Here is a 12,559-nt window from a genome sequence, read left to right as displayed (position 1 = left end):
ATGCATTTCCTTGATCTTGGTTCGAGTTTCCGGCGGTCATCTTTCGATATGAGGGCATATGCCTCGCAACCGAAGATCCTCACCTTGTCATAATTCGGCTTACTGCCGGTCCATGTTTCCTGAGGTATTTTAAGTCCTAGAGGTCTACTTGGTGATATATTGATTATGTGTACTATCGTAAGTAGAGCCTCAGCCTAGAAGCCATCCGATAGTCCGAAGTGTTGGAGCATGGATACTACGCATTCTTAAATCGTCTGATTCATGCGTTCTGCAATTCCGTTTTGCTCCGGACAACAAGGTTTCGTATATTCACGTCGAATGCCGTGTTCCCGACAAAATTTGACGAATTCTTTAGACTTGAATTCTCCTCCGTTGTCAGTTCGGAGACATTTCAGTTTCCGACCGGTCTGATTTTTTACCATTGCAAGCCATTCAGAGAAGATCGAGAACACCCGATCTTTGGTTCTAATGGGGTAAGCCCACACCTTCCGAGTTGAGTTGTCAATAAAACTGATGAAGTACGAAGCATTGCCGAGAGACTGATGTGGCATCGGGCCACAGACGTCCGAATGGACCAAATCGAGGGGACTCGATTCTCTTGGTGTTGATGTCGGGTGTGATGCGGCTACCTGTTTGCCGTACTGCCAATGCTCGCAGAATTGGTGATCCAAGAAGGAGAGTTTGGGGATGTAACCGGCTCTGGATAGGTGCGTTATGCCGACCTTGCTGAGGTGTCCAAGTCGTCCGTGCCATAACGATGACACGGGGATATCAACCAAAAATAGGTCACCCTCTTTGAGTGTGACATATAAAGGGTACAAGGAATGTACCTTTGGTCCTCGAGCAAGCAGGAGGTTCCCTTTGTGGAGTGTCCACCCTCCTAATGAGAACCCGACACGAATGCCGGCTTCGTCAAGTTGTCCGACTGAGATCAAGGGTCTTGAAAGCTCAGGAACGTGTTGGATGTTGTGTAGTACGAGTGTAGAGCCACCCGGAAGGTTGAGCTCTACGGTGCCGATTCCGATTATGGCACAGTGTTGCGAGTTCCCGACTCAAATTGAGTCGGAGTGCCGGTTTGAGTATTGCCAAAACTGAGATCGGTGAGGTGTCACATGATACGATGTGCCCGAGTCCAGGAGCCATGTGCTCGAGTCCTCAGTCGTAAGCAGAACTTCTGATTTGACTAGCTTCTCTATGGACAGTATGTTCGGGTCGGTCGTCCAAATTTCGGCTGAAGAGCCGACGTAGTTGACCTCCTCATGCCAGCTACTCTTCTGATCCGCTCTCTGAGCTTTGTCGGTTTTTGCTTTGAGTGCCCGGTTTCTTGTAGTAGTTGCAGATTCGGTTGTCCCAGGACTGCACACGATTGTGACGAAAGTTGCTGAAGCATTGCACACAGTTTTGACGAAAGTTTCCCAAGAAGAGGGGAGACTACTCATGAGTATCATTGCTCTGAGTTCATCCTCTATTACTGTCCCCTGAGATGATATTTAGGAGCTTAGGCTTTCATCCGCCTGAATCGAATTGGATTCTTTCATCCGCAAGTTGTAGAGGCGTCGGATCAGATACATCTTCGTTGCGGCGACCTTCTTTTCATAAGTTTCCGACAGTGTTTTCCAATTTTCAAAAGTTGTCGTGCATGATTGCACTGTGAAGTACACTGACTCCAACAAGTGCATCCAAATCGTGGCGGGGATGATTCTGTCCAGCTTTAGCCACTCGTTTGCCTTATATGCTTCTGGAGGATTTTCATTCTCAATCGGGTCTATCTGACACTTGACTATGAGATAGTCCTACATTTGTTCCTTCCAGAAGTTGAAGTTCGAACCGTCGAACCTCCTTAGACTCATCTCCGATGAGCCGGATGTTGATGCCATCTGATTAGGTTTCGGTTGGTAAGACTCTATTCAGAGTTGACTACGAACCTTAGTGGGGTGCAGCCAGTCGGCTCATCCGATATCGTTCTAGTTGGTTTTGAACTCGAGTCGGTTTGGTTTTGGACCAACTTATCCTCCCGAATGTCGATCAGCCGAATGAAGCACGAATTTGGTTGTTGCCAGGAGACCACTCTACAACAGGTGGTTACAACAAGAGGGTGAATAGCGTCCGGTGACCTATTCGGATGTTGTTTAACCAAATGAAGCACGATTGGGTCGGGTGTTGCACAAGGAGCTCACCTCAAGGGATTACAATCACAGGAGCAGAGTACAACCGGCTAGCTTACTCCAATTAGTGATTTAACATAGTGAGATGCAGACTTCTTGTTTGTTTTCTCTCTTCTCTATTCTTCAAGAAAAACAGAAACAGAATGTTGTGTAGTGTACTATGACAGCCGACAATGGGTTGAAGAACCTCCAACGCTCCAATACCAAATGTTGGGGAACAAGGTCGTTAGTGCGGAAGAACAAACAACATCCGTGATGGTGAAGAACCTGTGTATGCGAATGAAACAATATACACAGAGATAGAGAGAGAGAGAGAGAGATAGGCACAAAGAAACAATTTATTTCTTAATAGCAACAGTTACAAAATGACAACAACCACGACCCAAACTAAAGGTTACGAAGTCACTTTATATAGTGACTATCCTAGGGCAACTGCCCTTTATGCTATTTATAGAAATAGCCCCAACTTGGGCTGTCCAAAGGGACAGTGTGAATATGGCCATTATTATACACTCATATTCAACACTTTTGTTGCTTCTCATCGGGGATGTGCACGTACGCAATGGAGCCGAATATCCGAACATGTGATAGGTCCATTGTCTTTCTGAAAAACTTCTCGTGCGGAGTAAGTTCGTGCACATTGTTATGTACACATAACGTTGGTGAGGGTAGGTCACTAATATTTACATTAGTGAAGGGTATGTTCACTAATGTTAAAATGGGGACTAATGATTGGATAGAAGGAATGATAGGTGCATTCACTATCATGATTTGGACAACCAATGAATGGAGAGCCTTTTAGAAAGGCACATGTATTCAAGGGGCCTAGGAAAAGGAATAAATATGAGGCTTAGATACCCTCATACAGACATTACGTCAGAAGGCTACTGTCTTAGGCAATGGTGGTGCGGGCTAGGCTTTCGTCTCGACGATCGTGTTTATCGCTTCCAAGGTTTTAGTCATCCTAATATCCAACGGTATGGGACGTCGGTGGTAGGTTGGCTATGTCTAGATCATAGCTCAGGGGTGGTCGGGTGGAACGGGTTCTTCTATCCAATCTATTTTCCTTCTTTTACTTTACTTTGGTCTATTGCTTAGTAATAGACTCTTAACACACACCCAATGTCATACACCAATTCATGAGGTATACGGCGTGTTAGCCGCTTCTACCAGTACGACTTCGACACGTGCTTTTCATTCATCATGGCCCCGTGCTACTTCAAGGATGTGCCGATTCTTTCATTCGGCCAATCCGTTTTGTTGTAGCATATGTCTACACAAAAACTCTTGCCGAATTCCTTCTTTCCATAGATACGCCGTAAATTCGTCGAAGAAGTACTCATTGCCTCCATCTGACCGAAGACATCGTACATGTCGGCCCGTGGCTTTCTCAACTTCATTCTTAAATTTTTGGAAGTGTCCGAACACTTCGCTCTTTTGCCGCATGGGGTAGATCCAAGTGTGCCTTGAGAAGTCGTCGATGAAGGTCATGTAGTATCGGCATCCACCGAATGTAGCCCTCTAAGCCAGACCCCATACATCGGAATGAATTACGTCGAGTACGCCTTTGCTCATGTTCCGCTCCTTCGGAAATGGGTGCCGATGTTGCTTGCCGAATTGGCAAGTGGCACACACACCTTCAATCTCTTTCTCCGTGAATGTTAGGAGCCCGATGACGACTCCTTTAGATTGGATTGCCTTTGAGCTTTTGGAGGTTGATATGGCCAATCCACTTGTGCCATAACTCTATGTCGGAATCGACTTTCATGCCCTTTGCAAACATGGTCGATTTCATCTCGTGCGAGTCGAGAATGAATATTCATCCGCGAGCAATGAGTCGGCCCTCTTTTTCGATGAAGCAACCGCCTTGATTAAATCGTACTTATATCTATTGCTCAACAATTTGATCGACAGAGACCAAATTCTTCGTAATGGTTGGTACATGCAAGACATTTTTAATAAAAGTTTGGTTACCTTCTTTGCCGAATGGGACATTGCCGATGTGTCGAATCAGATGCGTAGTGTCGTCTCTGGTTTCGACATAGCTGGGTCGATCCGGCTCTCGAAGTTCTCGGAACCATTCTTGATAAGACGTCATATGGTTCGAGGCACCGGATTCAATGAACCATACGTCTTCTAGACTAGATGCGTTATTCGAAGTAGAGGCCGACATAGAATTTGCTCTATGGTTCATTACGAACATTCCGCCACGATCTTCATAGTCGGAATTCGTAGCATAATTGGTTAGTTGTCGACTAGTGGAAGCCGACTCACACATCTTCTTTCGGCACACTTCTTCGTGGTGGCCGATTTTGCCGCAATCTCCGCATTCAATCGATGTTTGTCAGCTCAGACCGGAACAGTGGCTCCCCCTTCTTCCGAAGGTTCCTTGATGGCCTTCATCTTGATGTCGAAATTGAGAGTTGTTTTCGTAAGTCGGGCCTCGTCCACCTCGTCCTTAGCCAAATCAACCTCTCCTTGCACGTCCTCTTCCTCCGTCCGAATGCGTGTAAAGCGTGTGGTCTTCCGAGGCATTGCTCCTTGTTCGAACATGATTTTCTTTGACCAAGAACATGGATTGAAGATCGAAGAAGGAGGGCGGATTCTCTCGTGCTAGTACGACGGTCTACATCCCTCGAATCGTGGTGCAAGGCCGCCAAGGCATTTTGCACCATTTCATCATCCTCCACATTGATGCTTATCGAGTCGACTGCATCACATAGCTCCTTGATCTTCAAGGTGTACCTTGTGATGGACATATCCCTTTGTTGGATATTGTTCAACTCGTGGTGGATTTGAAGCTTTCTCGCGGTTGTGTTGGCGACGAAAATCTTTCATAGATTCTCCCACGCTTCCTATGGCGTCTCGACTTCTCGAATGTACCCGAGCATGTGGTCGTGAACACATGTCGCCAAGCAATACATCACTCGGCTTGCCGCTTGCGCCCACGTTGCATAGTCGACGTCTTTTGGGTTGGGTCGGTTTTCTTGTGCTCCTTTGATGTAACCCCAATAGCCTTGGCCGACAAGGTATTGGTGCATCTTGTACTCCCAAGATGCAAAGTTGTTTCGATCTAGCTTCTCGTTAGGGAGAGTGCTCCCCATTTGAGTGTTCATTGTCGATGAAGCTTCCTTTCTTCTTTTCCTTCTCTCTCGAACACGAGCTATGTAGTGGTACTACGATAACAATGAGCCGGTTCTTCTTGAACGTCAGCGTAGAGCACAACACACGATCACGATTAGGCGAGTGGGCTAGATCGAGCTACAAACCTCGCTCTAATACCATGTAAAGAATTGATGGTGATTCTTGTGTAGCGAAATAGATGTGCATTATGTGTGTATATGTGTGAGAGAAAAAGAGAGGAGATAAAAGAGAAGTTAAGATAGATAAATGAGAGGAAAATAGAATACTCAAGAAGAAGATGTATATTTCATAAGTAGAATAAGGTTTACAAAATGTAGCATAACAGGGAGTCACAACCATCTTAGTATAAAGTGTGAGGAGGGTGCTTTATATATAGTCACCCTCTCCCTTCATTAACTAACTACAACAATCACTCTCTCTCTTGGGGAATGTGAAGACTCATAGTCAAGGGGAATATGTAACTCATTAGTTATGTGTCATAGAATATGATTCTATGACACATAGTTAATGTGTAGAGAGTAGTGGTGTGACTCTTGACCTTTGAGTAATCATAGATTCTCAAAAGGTGTGTTCACACATTGCACTAGGTTGAGCTTGATTCTCAACAAACACAAACACATTTTTTATTGATTTTATTCCCTACTCCTTGAAAAGGAGGAAAAGGAATAAAATCCCCTTAAATCACGTTGTGCCTCTCTCTATTCTTTTGCCCCAAGCCTTCACTTCATCCTTTTACCCTTGTTTACGTGCATTTCCCACACTCGGCACGCCACATAACGATTGAGCATCCACATCAACTTGTGATAGTTTTTGTGACACATGGTTTGCCTGCCATATGGTAAGGAAATCACGCACATGTGCATCGGCATCAAACTCATCACTATACTTCAAGTAAGGGTAAGGAATTGTGTCGTCTTCTTGAAATCTAATTGGCTCGTTGTATTGGTTGTTTGGTACTAGGGACTCTTTGTTTGTGTGGTAGCTACTTGATTGTCGAACATTTCAGAATCCGAACTATTGTCAAGGGAAGTCTCTAAGCTAGGAAATACTGTAAAATCTTCTTCAACCTCTTGTCGGATTGCTTCCCAAAATGTTGGATCTGGCCAATTACCTTGTGCCACTCTTCAGTGCTTCGACCGAGTATGTGATGCTCTATGTCTCACAGATGTGTTCTCGTCACTCCAATTGAACAACATCCATCCTCCAATGTTCACTGTCTCACACAAATCGAACCGGGCATGCGAAATTGTGTTGTTCTATTCTCTAGAAAAACACGGATCGGATCCTCAATCCCTAAGTATGTATCCATTACCAAAGGTTGTGGTTGGAGGTGTGGACTTAACAATTAGAAACTATTAGAAAGGAAGTTCACAAGTTATGTCGGATCAGTTAATGAAGGTAGTTGTATAAAACATTGCCTGAATCATCTAACTGATCGGCTCTGCAGAATACACTTAGAATTATAAACTCAAAAAACGATAAACACAATAGTCTCCAAACATAATTCTTTACTAAATCAGTAACAACTTATAGACCGATAGTTTGTATAATGCTCATGCCCTTTAATATAGGAAGCATGGAAGGATTACATCAACAATACAATGTCGTTTCTACAACTAGCACAAGAGTTATAACTACCTAATATTTACACTCGGCTATATATATTTTTCGGCACATAGTAATTTTCGGCTATTAATATTACTTGGCTATTCGGCTATGTTTTGGTTTGGCTTCACACTTGTCCGGCGACATACTCTTTGGCTATACTTCATTTAGCCTTTTGCCCCTTTACTACTCTAGCTTGACCCTTACTAGGCAACAATACGTTTGGATGAAGCGATGAGGTGGCTGAAGCTTCTGATGATGATTAAGAGATGGAGATACCTCGTCCATCCATATGGATCTGCCGATGTTATAGAATTTAAATCATTGATTCAATTGTTTATTTACGTTGATTCCATTTGGATTCGACGAAAGTATAGTGAAGGGGACATTCCTGTCATTGCTCCATGGATGAGCAGGCTCCTGGGGGCCACATCATAATCTGCAACCATAGAGAGAGCCTCCCGCCATGCCTTCTCCTCCTCTTGGGTGATGGAATTTTGTTTAAATAGGAGATGGACTACTCCCCTGCTGAAATTGGCAGAATCCCTAAGGTACGCCATTCGTTGTTCTGAAGTGGTACCTCCTAAATTGATGATGTCTCTGCTCCCCCAAGCTCATTCTTCTCTAATGTGTCCATCACAGTATGAAGAATATCCTATTCTGTCATGATGTTCATTATTCCTATCAATGAGGAACAAGATCGTAACATTAGCCACCGTTCATCAGATGACAAAACCGATGATGGTGATGATTATGATTATGATGGTCATCACTGCTAGGCTCCGGCATAATGATAAACCTTTTGCAATGGCATAATGTTTTACCATTATGTTTCCACTTAAAGACTAAATAATTTTGCCATTAAAAGATGATCCTTGATTGTATTACAATTGTTACAATGGTCGTCGTGTGTGTGTTGTGTATGTGTGACATGTTATACTCGCATGTGAGTTTTGCAACTTGATGCAAAGATCAAGAATTTGTGCAATTTTCACACTTGGACCTAAAAGAAGAGACAGTTTTCTTTGTTTTAATATACTGGGGGTTGGGTCATAATCGGCTAAATATGCACGATCCCTTAATGTTTCTTTATATGTATGCAGAAAGTTGGTGTCCCACTATCCATGTACCAACCTTACTTTCACCGAAAGGGAGCAAATTTCATCTACCTTACTTTCACCGAGAGGGAGCAAATTTCATTTTTGTAGTTGAGATTGTTTCTTAATTGTATGAAAACCAAAGGGCATTGATCATCGCAATGGGCCAATCTATTGTGCCCTTCCATTGCCGTTTAAGTTGCATTTAATTATAAAATTTGCCCTTGGTTTCTAATTAGGTTGGTATGAGAAGCACCAATATTCTAAAGGTGATAGTAGCTTCCAAATAATTAAAGAATGAGACATCTTAACTAGAATATATAAATAGTGGGATGACCCATTATTTGTGCAAGTCCCGTTAATAATTGTATTATATTTATATTTCTCTTTCTCTTTCTCTCTAGTACATTTTGCTGCAAACTACCATATTCGAGCTTGCTTTCTACATATTTGTCAATCTGGTTCGCTCCTTTCATCCATTACTTTCAAATGCTTTCAATTATGATGTTTATCGGTTAAGGTCTTGACCATTCAACAATTACAAATTAAATGCTTTCGTTTTGGTCCCATTTGACCTCCACTGCTTATCATAAAATGGAAAAAGTATGCTATACGAATGTCTATATCCTCAGCTTACCTTAGTGGTAAGTAGTTACACTACAAGCATTGAATTTTAGGTTCAAAACCTAATTTTCTCACCTTTCTATTTTGTATACTTCATACATATATATTTCTTAATTCATTAGGTGCCACTATGGAATGTAGAAGTTTTACTCCTGGTCCTCATTGGGCAACCTTACTAATTGAGCGCTCTCTCTCTCTCTCTCTCGTATGGACTTCCAAGAATTTAACATTTCTACTATAACTATTGAGTACATTTAAAAAGAACTTAAACATTTGGTTTTCAAGTGGGGTGAAACTGGCCATCAATGTACCACTTGCTTGTGTTAGTTCCTTAGAAGAAACCTTTACTCTAAGTCTATTGTTTCTCGTGGACGCTCATGCTCTTCATTGCTATGGGAAGTGATCCTTTGTTGTCGATATGCGGAACTGTGAAGTTTCACTTGGCGCATGTAATATGTTAGAATGAGCACACAAACAAAGCCGCCAAGACCTGTAGCGGTTCCCATCGCTATGTTGTACTCTGGTTGGGGAGCTTGATTCCCAAATGCAGCGAAACCTGCTGTTATAAAGGCTACTGTGGCTCCTGCCAACGAGAACATGAGGAGAAATGCAATGTACATGATACCCCTTTGAAGCTCAAACACTACTTGGCCGATGTAGCTTGTGGGCGTGAGTAGCAGGATCCCGATGCTTAAACCCATGGCCGCAACTGCGAAGACGAATGACAAGCTGTTGGTGATCCAGAAGGTGATCATTGCCCTGCTGCCGAACACATGCGATGGCACTTGCAACCAGCCGGCGAATGTGATACTTGCTATCAATGCCGAACCCACCAGGATTGCATTCACCGATTGCACATACACTTCCCTGTCCTTCAGCAATTTGTCTTCGTATTCATTGAATTCCTTCTGCCTCCTCAGGGTCTGCATCATTACCTCATTCTTCTGGTTAAATGCAATATGGAATGCTGTCATCCCTGCACCGTCCACTACACTTGGGCTTGGTTTCTTGAACCTCATCCGACAGTCGACCATCTCTTGCTTGCGCTTCTTGCCCTTGCAACAGCTGAGGGAGCAGATAAAGAGCCTGTCCACAATGTCCACTCGATTGTGTAACACCGCCCAATGCAGGCACGACCTCTTCTCCACTGCATCCGGTTGATTCAAAGTGAACTCCAATCTTGAATCCAGTATGAAGTTCAAGACCTCGTGCTTACCCAGGTAAAGTGCCAGATATGGAAGGAGAGAATTCGTCCATGGTTGCTTCAGGATTTGCTTTGCCTCGTCGCCTACATCCTGTCTCCATTGCTTGAGCCTAAACAGGAGCTCCCCTTGCATCGATTCCAAACTGAATTGGGAAGTCGTCCCATCAGACGCTAGTTCATCATATAGTTGTCTGTTGCCCATAAAAGCATCGTACAGTCCACAATTCATGACCAACAGCTTTGTGAAGTCTCGCTCCTTCCTAATCAGCCCCTTGAAGATCACCTTCAACATATGCTTTCCGGCCTTGTGCAAGAATGGGTTCCCTTCTTCATCAACATGCTCTAACACTTCCTTACTTGATGGATGACCTTGTAGATGTTTTGGCCGAATACCAGCTGCAGCTAAGTAAAGGTTTTCGATCAAAGCTTCATCTGTGCAATGAAGAGCGGCATAATGCAGAATGGTTTTGCAGGGGTACAACTTTTCCCTGTAATACTTCATCTCCTTCTCGATTCTTCTATCGTCGATGCGCGAGAAAAGGGCCCGGAACATCTCTGGATCTTCACAAAACCCTAGAGGAACCATGTTCTTACCATTTTGGAGGGTGAGCGTGGCTCCCGCTTCGACGAGTCGGGCGGCGACCTCTTTGTGCCCATGAAGAACAGCAAGGTGCAAGGGTCTGTTGTAGCTCACCTCATCGGGGAGGTTGCAATCAGCAGCAGCAGGATGCTTGCTGACAAGCAACTCCACTGCTTCAATGTTCCCATAGCGAGCAGCTAAATGCAAGGGAGAGTAGCCCCCCTCAGTTCTCACATGGATGAGGTCCTCCCCATTTCTTTTTGTGCAGATTTGACCCAATACACCCAGTCCATGGCCCTTCCTCACAGCCACATGGAGAGGAAGCTCTCCGCTGCTGTCATCAAACTTAGTGATCACGGTGTCGAACGTGGAGTCAGATAGTTCCCCAATGAGATTCAGAAGCTCTTGGCCACAACCTTCCTCTGCATACATCCGCAAGTCTCTTGCAATGTTGTCTATCGACATTCTTTGTCGTTGTCCGTAGTAACTCAGAAAGAAGAAGACGCACTCACAGATTCAGTTGAATTTTGCCCATACCTCCATTTATATATACCATTTATGATGTATGTCTGGATGTATGTATGTGTCAATCCTACCTAGCCTTATTCAATTGTTTAGCTCCATGTTATTGTCTACCTTTTATCATCGTTCACTGCCACTAGTAAATCTTCAATGCGACAAAAGAACAAGAGACTAAAGCAACAAAAAATGGGAAAATAAAAACGAATCAACTAAAGTTTGCATTGCTTGTGTCATTCATATTGAATTTTGTTTGTCGTTTGTCTTCATTCGAATATAGTTTTAATTCCCATTCATCAAACATGCTACTGACCAAATAAAATAATAATCAATTGGATGGCCAAAAAAAAGAGAAGGCAAAGGAGAGAGCATGTGCTCAATCAGCATCAACTTTTTACTATGCCATGTGTTTTGTATATGTAGCTTAATCACAAATCATCTTAGTGAGGATTGTGACCATCAACTTATAATATATCTCTCATGGAGTACACTAATCTCTCCCGTCTCAACTTTTGATCTTTCGCTCAAAGTAACATTAGCTAAACTTAAACAAGCTAAATATACACTTTTGAAAATGACACTATTCCATTAGTGGTGAATTGTACGTAAATTGTCTATTATATGGATCCAAGCTTTCAAGTATTCTTCGCCAACTATCCATGTTAAATTAGGCTTACTTTTATAGATGTCAAACAAGCCCATTTCCTATTTACATTTCTATCCTCGACAAATAATATGTACAATTGTTTCAATAATTGGTCCATGAGCGTGCCAAAATCTTTTCCAAATTTCTATAGAGGCCAATCAAAAATTAATGGAAGGAAAAGGAAACACGGCATTTCACTTGAAAAGACGAATAAATGCCCCCAAACATTTGAATTAATGCTATGTGTAGAATTTCAATGTGCCAAAAGAACAAGATGCTAAAGCCACCAGAAATGGGAATGTAAATTGAATTTGTTGTTTGTTGTTTGTCTTCATTGGGATATAGTTTCCTGTGCAGTTCGAGATGGAGGATGCTTGCTGACAAGCCATTGCACTACAACAATGTCCCCTTCAGAGTAGTTAAATGCAAGGTAGAGTAGTCAACCTTAGCTCCCATATTGATGATGTCTTCAGCATTTCCTATTGTGCAAATTTATGTGATTCAATACACTTGTAGAGCATTTCTGGCCACAACATGGAACAGAAGCTCCCCAATACTCTCACTCAGGAGACAGTTAATCTCACATATATTGGCTATCTCAAAATATGTAATTATACAAGTTTCTTCCGATCTCTTCTTTATACATTCCTTACCATCGTGATCTCTCTTTATTTGTACTACACGTTGCCATTGTGGCAAGTCACCCAATGTCAAATTTCTCTTTACCAATAATAAGATACACTTGAGAAGTTAATTAGACTTGGACTATTAGCATTGTCTGTTTTCAATTCCTGTGCTAGTCATTCTCAAGATCTACTCCACTATTTGAACAGAAACATGCAACAATACGCCCATAATTAATAAATTTGGTGTGGACGTAGAAACCATCCCCACCACATCATCTTGTTGATGCCCTACTTGATCGAGAATATCCTCGCCTGCAATTTAAAAGTCACCATTATTACTTGTAGCGGA

At 42.8% G+C, this 12,559-nt stretch overlaps 1 protein-coding gene across 1 annotated transcript; it reads right to left on the bottom strand.

Annotated features, from left to right (window-relative positions):
- Window positions 1–8,964: 8,964 nt before the first annotated feature.
- LOC147865995 (uncharacterized) lies at window positions 8,965–10,890 on the bottom strand. Its single transcript, XM_087316358.1, has one exon. The coding sequence runs from the start codon at window positions 10,882–10,884 to the stop codon at window positions 8,980–8,982; it is 1,905 nt and encodes a 634-aa protein (XP_087172484.1). The 5' UTR covers window positions 10,885–10,890; the 3' UTR covers window positions 8,965–8,979.
- Window positions 10,891–12,559: the final 1,669 nt, after the last annotated feature.

The sequence above is a fragment of the Azolla caroliniana genome, unplaced genomic scaffold (genome assembly GCF_043228905.1).
Source record: "Azolla caroliniana isolate FFs.n. ecotype wild unplaced genomic scaffold, voAzoCaro1.0.p SCAF_3, whole genome shotgun sequence".
Lineage (NCBI taxonomy): Eukaryota > Viridiplantae > Streptophyta > Polypodiopsida > Salviniales > Salviniaceae > Azolla > Azolla caroliniana.
The sequence above is the reverse complement of the archived record's forward strand: the minus strand, read 5'-3'. Positions and strand labels throughout refer to the sequence as shown.

Excerpts from the sequence above, each read along its gene's own strand:
- LOC147865995 (XM_087316358.1), bottom strand. The coding sequence starts at position 10,884 with ATGTCGATAGACAACATTGCAAGAGACTTGCGGATGTATGCAGAGGAA.